At 50.7% G+C, this 18742-nt stretch overlaps 1 protein-coding gene across 1 annotated transcript; it reads right to left on the bottom strand.

Moving 5' to 3' along the window:
* Positions 1-1684: 1684 nt before the first annotated feature.
* LOC132082043 (uncharacterized) lies at positions 1685-10320 on the bottom strand. Its single transcript, XM_059486097.1, has 17 exons — positions 10197-10320; positions 9297-9376; positions 9017-9139; positions 8827-8906; positions 8610-8730; positions 8244-8333; positions 7832-7936; positions 6375-6524; positions 6027-6181; positions 5580-5715; positions 5368-5502; positions 4758-4934; positions 3629-3784; positions 2645-2746; positions 2270-2372; positions 1949-2008; positions 1685-1871 (listed from the first exon to the last, which is right to left on the bottom strand). The coding sequence occupies exons 1-17, from the start codon at positions 10318-10320 to the stop codon at positions 1735-1737; spliced, it is 2034 nt and encodes a 677-aa protein (XP_059342080.1). The 3' UTR covers positions 1685-1734.
* Positions 10321-18742: the final 8422 nt, after the last annotated feature.

Here is an 18742-nt window from a genome sequence, read left to right as displayed (position 1 = left end):
ATCTATATAGATATATAGATATCTATATATAAATATATATATATAATATACAGATCATCTATTATAATATATAATATATAATAATATCATATATAATAATGAAATATTATATGGTTTTATATTTCATATTTTACATATTATATACAAAATTTTTATACATACACCTCCTGCTATGTATATTTATATTTATATTTGTATTTGTATTTGTATTTATATTTATATTTATATTGGATATTGCATGCTCTCCTGCAGCAGCCCGGGATAAAAAGCTCCTGTGCCAGTCCCAGCACCAGCCACTTGATGGCCATCCTGCTCTGCAGGAGAGGGACACCGGGGACAGAGCAGGGCCCCGGGGCTGGGGACCTGCCAGGGGGGCCCCCTGAGCTGACCAGCCAGGAGCAGAGGGGTGCCCTGACACCCCCACGGTGCTGCCCCTCCCCTGGGTGCTATGAAAGAGAGATTTGAGATCACTTTAAAGATCACTGGCAAGGGTATGAGCTAAAGTCAGATTTAACATTAAGTGACAAAGCATGACAACTCTACTACTTACAGGATAGCTGAGGCACAGCAAAGGAAAACAATCAACAAAAGATACAGAGGATGAAGGCCTGGAAATTTGGAGGCTCCCCACCCAAGGAAAAGAGGATAAAAGAATGAAAAAATGTGTTGCGAAGTGGCATGAAGAGTGAGAAATCAATAACCAGGAGAGGATAGAATACTGATTAATTAAGCAAATGATGTGAGTTAGAACCAATGAACGTTAATTTGTTTGTTTCCTAAAAATGTATAAATCAGTGTAAAAGTTCTGTATTTGCATCAGTGCAGAGGCCAGAACTTGTCAGCCACCCCTGCTGGCCAAAAATGAAGCAACACCCTACTCTCTAACACTCAAAGAGAGGGTTAGAGGGAGCCAATCCCGACAATTTCAGAGGGTTTGGTAACAGCAGCACTGGTGAAAAGACACCAAACCCACATCCTGCACACGTTCTGCCCCTCTGAACAAATCCAGGGCAGGGGCACGCTGCTTCCTCCCCCAGCTGCCCCCTGCCCATCCCTTCTGGCTCTTCAAACACTCTCTGCTGTTTTCCCCAGCGCCTGGGGATGGCATCCCCTGCTCATTGTTTGGGATCTGTGGTGGAGAGCTGGAGATTTTCCTCAGAGTGCATGGATGAGGCTTCTTTTGGTGAAAAACAAAGAGATGCCACATTTAAAGCAGAAAGCTTCACTCATTTCCAGCTTCTAGCACTCCCCAGGGAGCTCTGGGACCTGCTGAGCTCCACTCAGGGCTGAGCATTCCCTCATGATTCCACACCTGGTGGGGCTGCCAGAGACCATTTGGGGCCCCAGAGCTGCACCCCAGCACTCAGTGGGGCATTCTGAAATACACTGAATGGAATTTGGAGTCTGCCAAGGACACTGTGGGGCTCTGCAGATACAATTCAGTCTGCCAAGGATGCTGTGGGGCTCTGCAGATACAATTCAAGGTCCACAGGAACATTTTGGGGTACCAGGGATGCAATTTGAGACCCTCTGCAGAAAATCCAGAGCCCTGTGCCTGCAATTTGGGGCCCAGTGGGGCATTTGGGGATGGCAGGGGTGTGAGGAGGAAGCATCCCACTGCCTGTGGGACAGGCCAAGGAGGACACAGTCAGCTCAGCACCACACATCTGAAGGATACCATGGATGTGTTTCTCCAGCTTTATTATTGCACAGACAGCTGCAGCTCTGCTGAGCTCACCGACACCAGCAGCACAGCGTGTGTAGAATGACCCACGATCTTCTCTGCACCCTTGGAGCTCTCAGGAGCAAGCCTGTGTGGGCTGCCAGGGAGCTGATTGAGATGTCCCTGTCTCTCTCCAAGGGCTGAAGGGCTGTGACCCAAACAAACAGAGCCAAGATGAAGCCGTATGTCTGCAGAGCCTCCCCAGATTCCCCACATGCCACTCACCAGTGAGGATGTGAGCCTGGGTCTCCATGTCCTGGTCCCTCATGTGCCTCGTGGCGCACCCTGGGCACAGAGCTCTGTCACTCCCCGCTCCCAGTTTGCTCCCAGCATGGTGACCCCCAGCCCTGCCACCCTCCCACTCACGGATGACCCAGGGGCCACCAGAAAGGCACAGGGCAAGGTGGCCACCAAGCCCAGCTGGTGGCAGGGGGCACAGGGAGGCTGAGGCTCTGCACAGGGTGGTTGGGGTACCACAGGGCTGCTGCCAGTGCAGGGCAGGGACGTGGCCAGGCTGGCCCAAAAGGGACCAGGGCTGTGACTCACCGATGAACCTGACGGCTGCCAGGCGCACGGGGGACTGAGGGTCCCTCAGGTAGGGCAGGCTCTGGTACATGAACCCTTCAACCCTGCTCCTCCTCTTCTTTATCTGCAGGGAGCACCAGGGATGTCTCCAGGCTTGTCACAGAGCCCCCCAGCTGGCTGGAGCAGTCCCTCCTGCCAGCACCCCATTGCTGAGCCCTCCCAAGGGGAGAGGAGCCTGGAGAGGAGCCTCTGAGGCTCTGTTCTTGAGGAACAAAGTCCTCCAGGTCCTACCCAGCCCTGAGAGCAGAACTCAGAGCAGCCTCTGCTCCCCTGGGCTCTCATGGGGACAGACACAGAGCAAGGACAGCCCTCACCCAGCCTGGAGCTTATCCTTACCAAGCATTCTCCAAGCTCCCACATCCGCTCTTTCTGCAGCAGGTGCTTGAGCTGCTTCCATTTGAGAAGCTCTGCAGCAGCAAAAAGGGCTTCCCTAGATGCCTGCAGAACAGCACGAGCTCAGAGGTGGCACCAGGGCCCAGGGAAAGAGACCTCTTGGCTTTATTCCTGCAGTAATCCCACCCTTAGGAAGCTGGGACTTGTCCTAGCCCAAATGTCTTGGAGTCTCTTGGGGCCAGGCCTGGCTGACTGACTGAGGTTGAAGCCCTGGCCTCTGACACTTGTGGGGAAGCTGAGAAGCCTCTGAGTTTCTGGAGTACACATGTTCAGGCCTTGGGTGCTGCCTCATGCCCAGAGGCTGCTGCCAAGCTGCAGGAACAGGTAGGACAGGTAATGAAAATGGCCAAGCCACCTTGTCCAGCCTTGTCCTGGTTCAACAGAGACCCTTCCCAGGGGCTGCACTGGGGGAGCCCTGCCCAAAGCGAGCAGCCCCTGCCCCAGTGCCCAGCATCCCTGATGTCACATTCATATTTTCTGAAAAATCCCTTTGCCCAGGATTTTTCTCCTGGGAAGCTGAGAAGCCTCTGAGAAATAGGAAAACAATTTTATCTCATTTGCTTCTTCTGTGTTTTGCTCATGTGGATTGTGTTTGGAGATTGTTTATCCAACAGGTGATTGTTTCATTGGATTCATGTGAGTTATTTTCACTCTTTGGCCAATCAGTGCTAAGCTGTGTCAGGACTCTAGAGAGAGTCACAAGTTTTCATTATCATCTTTTTAGCATTGTGCAAGTACCCTTTCTGTATTCTTTAGTATAGTATAGTTTAGTATTTTTAAATATAATATAGTATCATAAAATAATAAATTAACCTTCTGAGAACTTGGAGTCAGATTCATCATTCCTTCCTGCCATGGGGCACCCCGCAAATACAATACCCTGGGAGGTGTCAGACCCCCAAATCACACCAACCTTCAAATTCATACCTTGGCCACGCTGGGGACCTGGTCATTCACACGGAAGAGCAGCGGGATCAGGGCATTCTGCACCTGCCTCCTCATCTTCTTCTCATCCCTCCTCGCCACAGACCTCACCAGGTCTCTGAGGAGCCAGAGGGAGAGCTCTCGCAGCCGCACGCTGTCCTGTGAGGAGGGAGGGTGGGGTACCAGTCAGCAGTTTTTCTGGGTCTGGATTGAAGGCATTTGAGACAGTAATTCATGTTCAAACTCAAGTGTTCATAGTTTCTTATCAGTAAAACAGTCTCGCTACTGTGAGTTTGGCAGCTTTTCATTAGAAGGCACAAAATGGCCAACAATCTCTTGGTACAAGGTCTTTTAGGACTAAACTATCCGATTAAGAAATGACACCTGGATTATTTCCCTTTTAACCCAATAACTGATCCCAAAGAGCCCACAATGGGGACTTTTCTGCCCAATTACAAAATGCCACCTCAGCAGTGAGGGGTGCTGGCAGGAGAGACTGCTCCAGCCAACTGGGGCTCTGTGACAAGCCTGGAGACTTGGTGCTCCCTGCAGATAATGAAGAGGAGGAGCAGGGCTGAAGAGTTCATGTATCAGACATTTCAGAAGACTCTTCTGCCCAATTACAAAATGCCACCCAAACCCATGAAGAAGGAGGAAGAAGCAGCATGAAGAAGAAACCCAGGATGACACCCTGGGCCCTCCATCTTGCTTCCATCCACAACATACTATAAATCCCAAAACCTCAATTTCTCACCAAGTCATCCACCTACACTGCTCTCTATAATCTATTTCACACTTTTGTGGATTCTAGTTTATCTTGAAGGCTGGGAAACTTTCTCCATTAATGAGAAAGTCAGTGCTCCCCTAGGGGTCAGAGCAGCCCAGAGCAGACAGAGAAATATTCCTGGTGCCCTGGGTTTCCACAAGGTAGGAAAGGTGAGCCTTGAAGCAGGGCTCCCTGCCCATGCCTGTGGTGAGGGCCATGCCACATTGTCACATTCCAGGGCAGGCACAAGCAGCTATGGGCTACAAAGCCCAGAATCCTTTCTAGGAAAGCTGAACCTGCTCCAAGTGCTGCTTTCATGAGGGGCAGTGCCCATCTGTGGGGCTTGGGCTCCCACGTCAGCCTCACCGAGTCAAAGAGGGGCAGGATCTTCCCCACCAGTGCCACAGCCATGGAGCTGGCCTTTGACTTCTTCAGCTGACTCAGGACATTTCGAAAGACCTCAATTATCTTCAGCTTCTCATCTTCACTGCCAACTTCCAGTATCTTCATCATGCTTGGCAGGAAGGCTTCAATTTTTTTTCCCTTTATGAAGAAGAGAGTTTCCATTTTGTGAAATGTGTCTGGGCACCTCCCAGGGCAGCCACCCCAGGCCCCACCATGGCAGGGAGGGTTTTTGGGGCACTCAGCCCACATCCTGACTCCCACCCCACACCCCACCATGTCAGAGAGGGTTTGTAGAGCAGTCATTCCACATCCTGACTCCCAGCCCAGGCCCCACTATGGCAGGGAGGGTTTTTGGAGCAGTCAGCCCAAACCCTGACTCCCAGCCCAGGCCCCACCATGGCAGGGAGGGTTTTTGGAGCAGTCAGCCCAAACCCTGACTCTCAGCCCAGGCCCCACCATGGCAGGGAGGGTTTTTGGAGCAGTCAGCCCTCATCCTGACTCCCAGCCCAGGCCAAGCCACTGCCTTGCACTCAACCCCAGGCCCTGGCTGCCCCAAAACCACCCTGCTCACCATCTCCATTCTCTCTGACAGCCCAAGGAGGACTTCCAGCATCAGGAAGGCCGTCATCACATCGGGATTCCCCTGATTGCTCCAGATGTTGGGCTCCTCACCCAACTCCTCCAAGTCAACCTGCCCTAAGGATGACTGGAGGAACAGACACAGCCATGAGGTGCTGGCAGAGGGCTCACAGAAAGGGGTTGGGTTTTTTTCTGGTAACTCACAGCTCTGTGAGAGGCGCGGGTCCCTTCTCTGGGAGGGTTGCACCACTGGTTCCGGTGCAAGGTAGCCAACTCTGCTAGGAACTTGTCCAGAATGTCAGGCTTGGAGGACAGAGTGTCACACAGCTCCTGCAAAGTGCTGGAAGCCAGGGCCTGCCTCAGCCACAGTGCCATGGCCAGGACCAGCCCCACAGAGCAGATTCTGTGCTGGGGGCCCTGCAGGAGGCAGGACAGGGCTGAGGGGGAGTTCCCTGTGGGGATGGGAGAACTGAGCTGGCTCTGGAGTGGCCTGGCTGGCTTTGGCTGCTGCGAGAGAGCCAGAAAGGTTTGTGGGATGGAGAGCCTGGCTCTGTGGGATGTCCTGCAGCATTCCTTGGATTTGGCAGCCACAGAGTCTCGGGGTCCCTGTCCCCGTGTGGAACAAGCCCCTCAGATTGTCAGGGCCGGTACCTGTCTCCCTGAAGAGCCATCTCACACAGGCTGATGACCACGGCCGAGGGGTACTGGGTGGTCATCAGGAGAAACAGCGACTCCACTTTCATACAGCCTGCCTCTGTGGTGGTGTATAGCAGGTTCTCAAAAATGCACTTCACTGTCTTGGGCACCTGAAAAGGATACAGGTGAGGATGACACTGCCATGGAGTGCAGCCATGTCCTCAGCTGCCCTTCCCATTCCTCTCTGCTGCCTTTGGGTGGTTTCAGGTGCCCAAGTCACCTGGGTTTGTGAGGAAGGGGTGGAGGGAGGAGCAAGGCCTGGCAGGGCTGAAGATCAAGGGAATCCAGCCCCAGGGCACTTACATCTGTCACCCAGAAGTCTGTGTCTTCCATGATCACATCCAGCATGCTGCAGGGCACGTCCTTATCAAGGATGCTGGGATCTTTCATGGCCTCGATGGCCTCAAGGACGACGTCTGTCCTCTCACTGGAGTGGAGGTATCTTCCAAAGGCCTGTGGCAGGAAGGAAGACACGTGCCACTGAGTGCCCTGATGGTGCTGCTTGGCTGGGCAGAGGTTCCTGGCAGTGCTGGCAGCAGAGCCCACAGGAGAGCTGGCAGCAGTGCCTGCAGTCCCTGGGTGGGACAGAGTGAGGAGAGAGGGCCCTCCATGTCAGGGAGGAGGGCTCATGAGAACTAGGAGCTCGCTGGAGCTCCTGCTGGGGCTGGAACTGCTGCCAGGACAGGAGAGTGCAGCCCATGTGTTGTCCCTAGTCAGGGATGGCAGGAACCTTCTTGCCAGGGCAGTGAGGCCCCACCAGCCCACTGATTCCGGGTCCCTTTGCTCACACAAGTGCCCTGCTGATGCCATGGACAAGAATCCCAGCAGGAGGGGGATCATTACCTGGGTACAGTCTATAATGCTCAGGTAACACAGTGAGGAGGTGGTCACAGCTTCCCAAGAGAATTCATCTGACCTATCCCTTGGCCTTGACTTGTCTAAACAGCAGGGATAACACAGAAGAGTCAGTGAGACAGAGTTGCTTTGCCAACAAGGTCATCAAACTACCCTGAGATCTGCTTGAAAGACAGAATCAGTCAGGATTTCTGGGAGCCATCAGGAATAGCTTCTTGCTATAGGCAAGAGGCCCCAGCCAGGGTGGTGGATTTGCTCTTCTCTAATAGAGAAAACTGGACTTTGGGACCTGGGAGTCAACGGGGCTTTGGCTGTGGGGGCCACAAGCCAGTTGGGTTCAAGGTCCTGGAAGGAACAGGGGAAAGGAGAGCAGTGACAAACAGATCCTGGACTTGAGGTGAGCACTCAGCTACTGCAGCAAAGTGATGCCATGGGAAGCAGCTGGGAGGGGCAGAGGAGGTCAGGAAGCAGGTCTGTCAAGAGAGATCTGTGTGCACAGGGACGAGGCCACAGCTGCTCTTGCCTTTTTACTTACAGAGGAATTCAGCAAGGGAAAACATAGCGTGGAAAGCTGTGTAGCTTGTTTGTTCCCCAGAATATCGGAAGAGAATGAGACGTCCCACCAGCCTTCCCATGGCTGGGAATGAGATGTCCCCAGGGCACACAGGTCCAGAACTGTCTCTTCCAAAGTTGACAGAGGGCTGGATGAGTGAGACATGAGAAGAAGGGCTAAGAGAAGGAAGTTGGTGCTGAGCCTGAACCCAAGAGTGTGCCCAGGCCTGGATTCCTGGTGAAGCTGGGCTTTGCAGGGCTCCCTGGCCCCATCTCTTGGAGCCACCAGCTGGGCAGCAGCCCTGGCATGGAGAATGCCAGGGAGGGGGGGCTGCAGGGTGTGTGGTTCCTACCTTCAGAGTGGAATAGTTAGACAGCAGATTGGTCAGGACAGCAATCCTCCCCACAGCCCTCTCTCGCACAGCTTCCCTCTCAAATCTGGTGTACTCTAGCAGCATCTGGGGTGAGAGGAAGCACAGGTGAGCACCATGAGCAAACACAGCTCTGCTCCTGGGCCACACTTGTACCATCCCTCACAGCTTCCTCTGAGCTGTCCCTGAGGTCCCTCACAAGCCTGGACAAGGTCTCAGGACAACTTTATGGCCAGGCAGGCACCACCTTCTGCAGCCACTGTGCTTCAGAGGAGCCTGGTGCCAGCCCCTGCTCCCTCCCACGCTATGCTCTGCCTGCTCAGCACTGTACTGGCAGGTCCTCACTTCCAGGGTGAGGAACAGCCCTGGGACCCCCACTCTGCTTGTGCCACACCTGAAAGATGTCCTGCAGCTCCTCGCTGATGCTGGAAGCAGGAAAGCTGAGCACCACTGTCCTCAGCATTGTGTCCATGGCTTTCAGCGTCTGCAAACACACAGAGAACAGTGCCTGTCATCCTGCTGCTCTTACCCCACACCCAGGAGACTCTTTTGAGCTCTCAGTGCCTGAGGAGGACACCTGAACTGCTCAGGAGAGACACAGGGATGCACAAACTGCTGGGGACAGAGCAGCCAGCCCCGTGGGAAGGTGACAGAGCCACCAGGGTGGGAAAGCAACAGCAACAACTCAGCCTGGCTCAGATCTCTGGTCATGGGGCAGCCCAGAGGGACTGGAGGCTCCTGGAGCTCAGCCAGCACCTACCTTGATGTAGAGGGAAGTGTTCTGGTGTGGCATTTCCCTTTCTGAGGGGAGCAAGAGGACACTTGAGAAACATGCAGACAGGAGGATTTTGGTTTTGCCCTCCAGCACATTCTCCACCAAGCTGCAAGGACAGAGGGGGGTCAGCTGGGCACTGGTGCTGGGAGCAGCCCCCAAGGCCTCTTGCAGGTGGCCTCAGAGCTGTGGGACAGGGGCTCACCTTAATTCTTCAATGGTAATCATGGCCAGGTAGCGGATCTTGGAGGACAGACGGTCCCTTGGCTCTTTGTCCAGGAGGTCCTGCAGAGCACAACCAGGATGAGACCTGGCAGCACCCAATCCCTGACCCACCCAAGCACTGTCCACACAGGGGTGGTTGTGCCCATCCCCAAAACCTCAGATGGTTCTACCTTGATATTCTCAACCACTTCACACATTTGACAGAATAAATCCAGGCCCCTGGTCAAGCCCCGTTTCAAGGCAGTTTTGCACACAACGTAGGTGCTCTTCAGAAATGTGAACTTGTGGGTGTCCTGGCAGAGGCACAAACAGGGAGTGTGGGAGGATGGACACAGCCAGTGGGGCTGGAGCACTGGGAGAGCAGTGCCGTGTGAGAAATGCAGCTCTGCCCAGCCAGCACCACTGCACAGCCCAGCAAATCACAGCCAGCGTCCAGCTGGCCACTGTTACCTTGTCAAGGCTGCTGACAAAGGCCAGGATGAAATCCACTGCGTCTTCTGTTTCTTCGTATATGGGCAACCAGCTGGCATCTGCCAGAGGGGAAGAGCAGGGGGGTGTCACAGACATCTTTTATGAAAAATCCTTTCCTTAGGATTTTTCCTCCTGAGAAGCTGAGAGACCTCAGGAACAAAATGTAAACAATGATTATCTGCTGCTGTGGAATGCAACAGGTGCATCTGTGATTGGTCTCATGGGTTGTTTTTAATTGAAGGCCAATCACAGTCAGTTGGATTGGACTCTCTGTCCAAGACAGAAGCTTTTGTTATCATTCTTTCTTTTGCTATTCTTACCTAGCCTTCTGATTAAATCCTTTCTTCTATTCTTTTAGTATAGTTTTAATATAATATATATCATAAAATAATAAATCAAGCCTTCTGAAACATGGAGTCAGATCCTCATCTCTTCCCTCATCCTAAGACCCCTGTGAACACTCTCATAGGGGAACTGCAGGGGCTCTGGGCACAGGAGAGAGCCAAGGACACCTACCCTGCAGCCAGCCCTGTGCCCACACCCCTGGCACAGCCTTTTTCCTGAGCAGCTGGTGGTGGAGGTGACAGGCAGAGGAGCTGGAATTGCCCCAGTGCCCTGGGCTGAGGAGCACACTGGGGTATGGACAGGAAAGGTCCAGAGTGCCCCTGCTTCTCCTGCCCACTCCCTGGAGTCCCTCTGCTCTGTTTTTCCCTTGGGAAAGGCAGTGCTGGGGCTGGCATCCAGCCCCAAGCCACCTTGGCATTCAGGTGACATCCTGCCTGTCCCCCAGGACTGCTGCTGTCACCATGCCAGGAAAACATGCTCCTGGTGTGCTGGTGGCCCCCAGCCCTGCCCAGCCCCACTGGGCCCCTCACTCACCAAGCTGCAGAGGCTGCATCGTGGTTGTGTCGTAGAAAGACACCACTTGTGAAGAGTTGCTCCCCTGGGAGGAGCTGTCCCCCTCCCAGGCCTCGCTGGGGGTGGCAGGAGGGCTCTTCTCCATCCTGTGGGACAGGCACTATGGGGAATCGTGGGCCAGGTGTTGGGGTGCTGTCGAGGGAAGCCTTGGCAGAACACGTCAGCCCCACGGGGCTGCCAGGGGTGCTGGGGCAAGACATGGGCTGCACTCGGGGGCTCCGTGTCAGGTCCAGGCTCCTGCCTGTCACCTTGCTCTGTGGGCAGCAGCCATGCTCACCACACCTGCTGCAGGATGGTGTCACAAAGGGCCCCTCTGTGACACAGCACCTGCTGCCAGCTCTGGGGCCCAGTGCTTGGTGACATCAGGGGAGCTGTCCCCAGCAAATGGTCCCAGCAATGTGACCATGTTCACAGGGGTTCTTGGATGAGGGAAGAGATGAGGATCTGACTCCATGTTTCAGAAGGCTTGATTTATTATTTTATGATATATATTATATTAAAACTATACTAAAAGAATAGAAGAAAAGATTTCATCAGAAGGCTGGCTAAGAATAGAAAAAGAAAGAATGATAACGAAGGTTTGTGGCTCAGACTCTCTGTCCGAGCCAGCTGACTGTGATTGGCCATTAATTAGAAACAACCACATGAGACCAATCCCAGATGCACCTGTTGCATTCCACAGCAGCAGATAATCATTGTTTACATTTTGTTCTTGAGGCCTCTCAGGAGGAAAAATCCTAAGGAAAGGATTTTTCATAAAAGTTGTCTGCGACAGTCCCCCAGGGCACAGGCCTGGCATAGCCCTGGGCACTGGGTGCTCTCAGGGTGCCTCCAGACCCCACTTTACCCTCAGGGCATCCCTGGTGCCCCACAGTGCATCCCAGAGCCCCCTGTTCAGACAGTCTCAGTTGCCTTCACAAATCAAAATCCCAGCCAGTGAAGAGGTGACAGCAGCTGAGACCTGCTCAGCCTAGCCTGGGGTGCCACAGGCACTTGTTTATCAGCAGAATGTGTCCTCTGGAGCAAAGCTGGGGCTTTACAAGAACACATGAATCTGTGGAGAACAGCTCATTTTCTTAACCACATAATAGTCGAAAGACTTGTTTCATCCCAAATGCAGAAAAAGAGATAAGGATGGGACAGCAAATTTGCAAGAGTACAAATGGCACAATGGAACATCCCTATGAGGGGCTGGAATACAAAACCTATATTTTAAGGTGATTAAAAATAATAGGAAGGACATTCAGCTGGGAAAAATAGGGTGACATGCTCTGAGGATGAAGTAATGAATCCAAAGGGATAACAAGGATAACACATCCTCCCAAATTCAGAGGCTGAGGAAAAAGAGAGATTAAGGATGGGACAGCAAATTAGCAAAAGTACAAATGGCAAAATGCAACACCCCCATGAGGGGCAGGGATACAAAGCATCCCTTTCCTTTCAGGGTCCTGCAGAGCCCAACATGTCTGCAGGAGTGGTGGGGAGAATGCAAGGATAAAGCTCTAAGGGTCCTTAGGCTGGAGGCTTCTGGGGCTCAGCCAGCACTTACCTTGATGTAGAGGGAAGTGCTCTGGTGTGGCATTTCCCTTCCTGAGGGAAGCAGGAGGATACTTGATGATCATGCAGAGAGGAGGCTTTTGTTTTTCCCTCCAGCACATTCTCCATCAAGCTGCAAGGACAGAGGAGGGTCAGCTGGGCACAGGTGCTGGGAGCAGCCCCCAGGACCTCGTGCAGGGGACCCATGAGGGACTTCTGCTGCTCAGAGTGACCCCAAATGTGTTTAAAAGTCTCTTTTCCCAGCCTGGCAGTTGAATGGAGTCTGAGCTCTTCAGTTCTTGTTCTCAAGGTTGTTTATTATTTCTTATCTATAAAATTCTTTCTCTGGCCTGCCGAGGTCCTTTCAGCATGTCAGACAGAGGCACACTGGCTGCCCTAAGGGTGGTGTTATCTTTTTGTACTAAAAACTACGTGTACAGTATTTACAATAACTTCCCAATACTCATCACTTATGTTAGACAGTGAGTTTCTACATTAAACCAATCCCAAATCGCCACCATCACAGCAGAAGATGGAGGCCAAGAAGAAGGAGAAAGGCTGGACATGCCCAGATTCCTTCATCTTGCCCCCTGAACCTCCATTCCAAAAACCCCAAAAATCTACTTCTCCCCCTGTGACAAACTAACTGTTATTCTTCTTAAACTCTCCTGACTTGTAATTCTTCATATAAAGTTTGGTAATTTCTTCCATAGGTCAAAATCAAAGGCACAGGGGTCTTGGGCTCTGTGCCAGGGTCTCTGAGCCCCCTTGGCAGGGTCTCGAGTCCTCCAGGGCAGCCAGAGGAATTTCCTGGGTTCCAACAGGGACCTATAGGGAATGGGCAGATCCCCCCCAGAACATGGGGTGTCCCCTTGATTTTCTCTACCAGCTTTAATGTGTGGCAGAATAAATCCAGGCCCTGGAACAAGGCACAGCTCCCGGTGGTTCTCCCCAGGAGGGTTTTCAGGCTAGGGGTTCCCAAGGCTGCAGGAGCAGCAGTTCATGGAGCCCTGCAGGGTGGGAGGAAAGGCCCCCACCTTGGGCATTACAGCTACTCCCAGCCCTCTGGGACAGGGACATCTGCCCCTGGAGGGACCTTTTTTCATGTAAAAGTATTTACATATTGAAAAAAAAATATTGGAGGAGGAAAGCACCTTTTGCTCTCAGCCCTTCTCAATCCCATTGCCTGCTCCTGGAGAGGTTTGGATATTTAATAGTGGTGACCTCATGTGCATCATCAACTGCTGCTCCATTCCAAGGCCAGATTGGGCTGTAGGGCTGATTTACTCCGGGCAGCAGAACCTGTGGTACCTCTGCATGAGAGCATTAAAACCACAGGCAGTGATTCAGGGGTCAGAAAAGCCACAGCTCCCTTTAGGGTCTCAACCCAAACATGGGGGTTGAGACATAGAAGAGAAATTTTTACTGCTACTACCAATTATAGCAGCTTTACTAAACCCATAAAAAACAATTACTGGCAGGGTTGTAGAATAATGAAGTAGGTAAATAATTCACAGGGAGGAGAAGAGGGGCTGTTTAAAACCCAATCAACTGTGGCTGCTCTGAAGCAGCCCCCAGAGCCTGCAGCAGTCTTTAGTTAGGTGCACATGATTTAATTGGCTTCAAGTGATTTTCTGGACTGCTAATCACCATGATGTAATTAAAAACCTGGGCAGCATGTTGAGTGCTATAGCACATTAGAGATGTTAAACTCCTGAGAGTTCCTGTGCTAGGGATGGCTGCTCCCCTTGCCTGGAGTGTGAAACACCCAGAGAGGAGATGTCTGTGGGTGAAACAGAGGAATGGAACTTGGCAGGTGGCCACCAGTAACTGCTGAGGAGTCAAGGTGAAATATTCATACACATTCTGAAAAATATCCACTGCTCATGAAAATACAGATCTTGAAAAGCCATTTTGAATTTTGGAAAGGTCAGAAGTTCTCCTTCTTACAGGCATAGGCAGTCTCACTAAAAAGAAGGGGAAGGAAAGGGAAATGGAAGTTTTGCTTGACAGTCTGAGTTTTTTAAATACTCATCAAATAGTTTATGGTCTCCGGGATCCTCATGGTGTAATGAATCTTTTTGTGTTTCTCAGGACCAGCTGAGAGCAGCTGAATAAAGCCCAGCCGTGCTTTCATCCCTGTGTGTACAGGACAGTGGGACGAGAAAAAGGGACTAAAAAAAAGGCCAGTAACTCAGCATGAAGAAGGGCTAGAGAGCTCTGGTGGAGACTGGAGAACAGCTCTTCCCTGGAAAGGCACCATCAAAGCAGCTTCATCTGCTTAAAGACTTCCTGCAACATGATCCTAAAACCACAATACTTCCTCCCATGGCTTTCTGCTGCTCAGCTCATTTTCCACAAAGCTCCAGCTAACTGGGCTGCAGCCCATTTATGAAGGAATTGCAGCTACATCCTTTTTTGTTGTTTATTTAACTTTCCTTTTCATCCTGGTGTTGATACAGCTAAACCTCAGCAGCAGGGCTGTGTCAGGTTTCTTGCAGAGCCACTGATGTTTGTTTAAAGATCTTCTGCAGCAGGTGTATCTAGCATTGCTGTGAGGGGCTAACTCAGAGCACTCACCCAGCTAAAGCTGCTCTTCCACTCTGTGCAGTGAGTGTCAGATCAACTCAAACCTTTACTCACTCCACAGCAGAGGTTCATGTAATGCAATCACTCCTTTGGCAGTGTGAGAGGCAGGGGGGATATTTCCACAGGAAAAAAGCAATTTTAAAATAGGAGCATATTCCCAAATCCATGGGCTCCAGGGAGGAATTGCCACCTCTGCTGACCACCAGAACCATCACATTTGTGTCTCCACAGGCTCTGCTCTTCAGCAAGGGCAGTGGGGACCTCTGGCTCATGGGGCTCACCTCCATCTCAGACATCCTGCAAAGGACAGCCAAAGCTCTCCAGAATTTGCATTGTGGCTCTTGTTCCCCCTATCCCCATTCAGTGACCTCAGAGATGCCAGTAGGACGGGCCAGGTGGGTGAGAGAGGCTGCAGCTTAAACCCCAGAACCATTTTCAGGCACCAGGGTGCTATAACACAGGCAACCTGCCTCTGGCAGAGTTTTGAGGGATTGTCTTTAAACCAGCAGGCTTTGATTCAGGAGGAGCACATCATGTGAGAGCACAGCCCATGACGGTTTGTGCACTGGGGTGTGTCCTGGATGGCCAAGCAAATTGTATTTGCCATCTGTATGGCAGCTGTCTTCTGTTCACTGGGCAGTTGTCCTTATCTCTTCCACACCCAATCCTCTCTCAGGGCTGACATCTGCTGATAACAGCTATTGAATGTCACTGCATGGCTGATAAGAACTACAGCATCCCATTGGGAGATGGGAGCCCAGAGGGAGGAGCCAAGCATTCCTACCTGGATAGAATCTGGAGATTCTGGAACACCAGCACAGCTTCTCCACTGCATTCCCCAGAGGAACAGCAGCTGCCTCTTCTTCCCCTGGATCTTCAGAGGAAGAATACATCCTTCTCTACAGGATCCCTGCTCCAGCAGAGCCACCCCTGACACTGCAGGAGGGCTGAGCCACAATTCCAATGGGACTGCTGCCAACACCCTGACCCACAGGGTGTCAGGTTGGGTTCTGACTCTGTCAGTGTTGGTTTTGTTTACTGCATTGTTTATTTTATCTTTTTATTTTCTTCCCTAGTAAAGAACTATTATTCCTGCTCCCATATTTTTTGCCTGAGAGCCCCTTAATTTAAAATTTATATCAATTTGGAGGGAGGGGGTTTACATTTTCCATTTTAGGGGAAGTTCCTGCCTTCCTTAGCAGACTCCTGTCTTTCCAAACCAAAACAGGGTGATATGGACTGAAACCAAATACCCCTCCAGCTCCACAGCTCTCTCCTGCTACAACTCAGCCAAAAATTTTGCCAAAGCACATCCAGCCCTGTGTGCTTCAGTCACCAACTGTGATGGTGAAGCATCTCCCACCATGCAGCAGTGCTGCTTCCACATTCCAATGTGATAGAAAACTGAAAAATGAAAATGTTTTGGCATCCCCCAGACCTATAATGTCCAAAAGAAACAAGAGTCTCCTTGCTTTCCAGGGAAAACAGGAGGTGAAATGAGAAGCGGCTCTTGGAGGAAACATGAGTCGTGCTTCTCTAACCAGCTTTGGCTTTATCTGCTCTTCCCAAGCCTGAGGATTCACATAACTGAAAGTTCCCTTTTTGATTATTAGATTATTGCTGGGAAGGAAACAATCTGTGTTTGTTCAATTGTTTTGTTGCCTTCTTGTGCTTTCTAAAGACTTTCCTGGTAAACACTTCCCAGCTGAGCTGAATGGGATTCAGTATGTGCTGCTTTGGGCTGTGAAAAGTTTGAGACATTTCCCTCACTTCCCCTGTTCCCCTCAACATTTTGGCAGCCACAGGTAGAAAACCCACACTCCTAGCAGGGATGTGACATAAAAGGAGTGGTTGTCTCCATGGAGCAGCTGTCTGGCTCAGCCAGGGAAGATGCCACTCATTTCTGTGGCAGCACTGCTGGCAGCTGGGACGGCAGAGCCTTTCCAGAGCTCATGGGGAGCATCTCCGGTCTGCAGGAGCTGGGCTCAGCTGGGAGGATCCTACCTGGGAGATTGACAGAGGTTTCTTGGCCTTAGCAGCCTCCCCAGCATTTATTGCAGCCTGTGCTCCCTCTCATGAGCACAATCAGGATAATGGGGCTGTTGCAACTCCTGACCTGGTTATGAGAGGAGTGGGTGTTAAACCCTTCAGTGAGGTTCCTGCAGAGCATTGCAGAGCACAGCTTGGCTCCTGGAGAAGCAGTAGAGCCTCAGTGCACTAAAGACATCCCATCAGCACTTGCCAGCTCAGCTCAGCTCCACCAGAGACTTCTCCCTCAGGGGTTGCCCTCCCATGGGCAGCTCAAGCCCAACAGGCTGCCATCAGATGAGTCTAAATTATGGTTTTGCCCTAGGTCGCTAAAGAAAGTCATGGCAGAATCAGATTTAGAGTTCTCATCCTTTAACTGCTCTGAGCCAGGAAGGAGAGGAGAAATCCACTCTGCTGATTCCCAAACACAGCACTTCCAAGTCACAGAGAATTCCTGAGGAGCTGGCCAGGGAGGCAGCTCTCATACCTGCAAACAGCTGCTCTGCTGGGCACAGCACATGAGAAGGGCAGTGAAAAGAGAGTTTGTTTTTTCCTGTGCCAAGGCAGGACAAGGTAAATGCCACCAGGAAGGAATGCCAAGGACCATCAGGATGACCAGGGCTGTGGTCATCTCTGAGGAAATGAGCCCAAAAGCTGTGGCTGTCGCATCCCTGGCAGTGTCCAAGGTAAAGTTGGACAGGGCTTGGAGCACCCTGGATAGTGGAAGGTGTCCCTGCCCATGGAACAGGATGGGCTTTAATATCCCATCCAACCCAAGCCTTTCTAATATTAATCATACCATTACCCTTAAACACAGGGGAACCACCTGTGTTTGCAATTCTTTATAGCAGAGCATCACCATGTCAGTACTGACTCATGAACAAGGAAAAAAAAAAAAATTATTCAGCACTTTAGTCACTAGAGATCAAAATCACTCCCTCACGTTACCACTTTGTAAACATTAATCTGCAAGTGTTCTACAAGATATGAGGTAATTACTACCCCAAAGAAAAAAATACTCTTTATCAGATCACTTTCAAGAACATATTAATAGAATCACAACTTCAGCAAGTAAACAGGAGCAAAGGTCATTGAAATAGCAATCACAATGTGGGCAGAACAATAACTTCACTTCCCAGAACCTGCTCCCATTTTCTGCTCGGTTTTTGTTCAGCCATGCCCAATCACAGGGTAAAGACTCTTCCAGCAGATTTCCCCCTGTTTGGTCCTTCCCAACAAGATCACCTCTCCCTGGCCACAGATCCTTTTAGGGCCACTTCTGAGCTCAAACTGTCCCCAAGATTTCATGGCTGTCCCAACAGAAAGAGCCATGGCCCAGCTCCATCAATACACCAGCAGGGACACAAATAAAGTGAGGGACCTAAACACAGGTGACAGCTGTCACAGAGTGCCTTCACAAATCAAAATCACAGCCAGAGAAGAGGTGACAGCAGCTGAGACCTGCTCAGCCTAGCCTGGGGTGCCACAGGCACTTGTTTATCAGCAGAATGTGTCCTCTGGAGCAAAGCTGGGGCTTTATAAGAACACACGAATCTGTGGAGAACAGCACATTTTCTTAACCACGTAATAGTTGAAAGACTTGTTTCATCCCAAATTCAGAAAAAGAGATTAAGAACAGGATAGCAAATAAGCAAGAGTAAAAATGGCACAATGCAACACCCCTGTGAGGGGTAGGAATATAAAACAAACATTTTAAGGAGATTAAATTTAATAAGAAGGACATTTAGCTGGGAAAAATAGGGAGACATGCTCTGAGGATGGAGTAATGAATCCAAAGGGATAACAAGGATAACACATCCTCTCAGGATCCAGCACTTTCTCACTGATTACCTCACTTCATAAGGCCACCAGGGCTCCTATAAAAGGTAAGAATGCATCTGATCTCTCCTCAAGACTTAAACAGATGCTCAGGTTGATGACTCAAATGTGAGTCACAGGGCACAAACCACCAAAGGATTTTACACACATACCAACTCAGAGCTGCACATGCCTTCCTAGGAATACTTGTAACACAGAAGCATCATTTCAAGCACTCTAAATCTTGAGTGGTCCTCAAAAGTGTTTCATGAATTGCAGTTGATGTATATTGAGCATGGACTTTTATCTTCTTCAGCCAAGTATAGTGTTCCCTCCATGAAAAATGCAATTTATTTTTACATTAAAACTATTTTAGTAACTTGTACTCATAATCATTACAATTACAGCTCAGGATTGCTGTACTTCATAGCAGAAGATCCAAACGCCTTGCAATTAATTTTTAATTTTTATTATCCAGCAGACATTTCCTTCAGGCCTACAGAAATACTTCAGTAGTTCCCTGAATGTAAAAATGA

The sequence above is a fragment of the Ammospiza nelsoni genome, chromosome 19 (assembly GCF_027579445.1).
Source record: "Ammospiza nelsoni isolate bAmmNel1 chromosome 19, bAmmNel1.pri, whole genome shotgun sequence".
NCBI classification, from domain to species: Eukaryota; Metazoa; Chordata; class Aves; order Passeriformes; family Passerellidae; genus Ammospiza; species Ammospiza nelsoni.
This window is presented reverse-complemented; position numbering and strand designations above follow the sequence as displayed.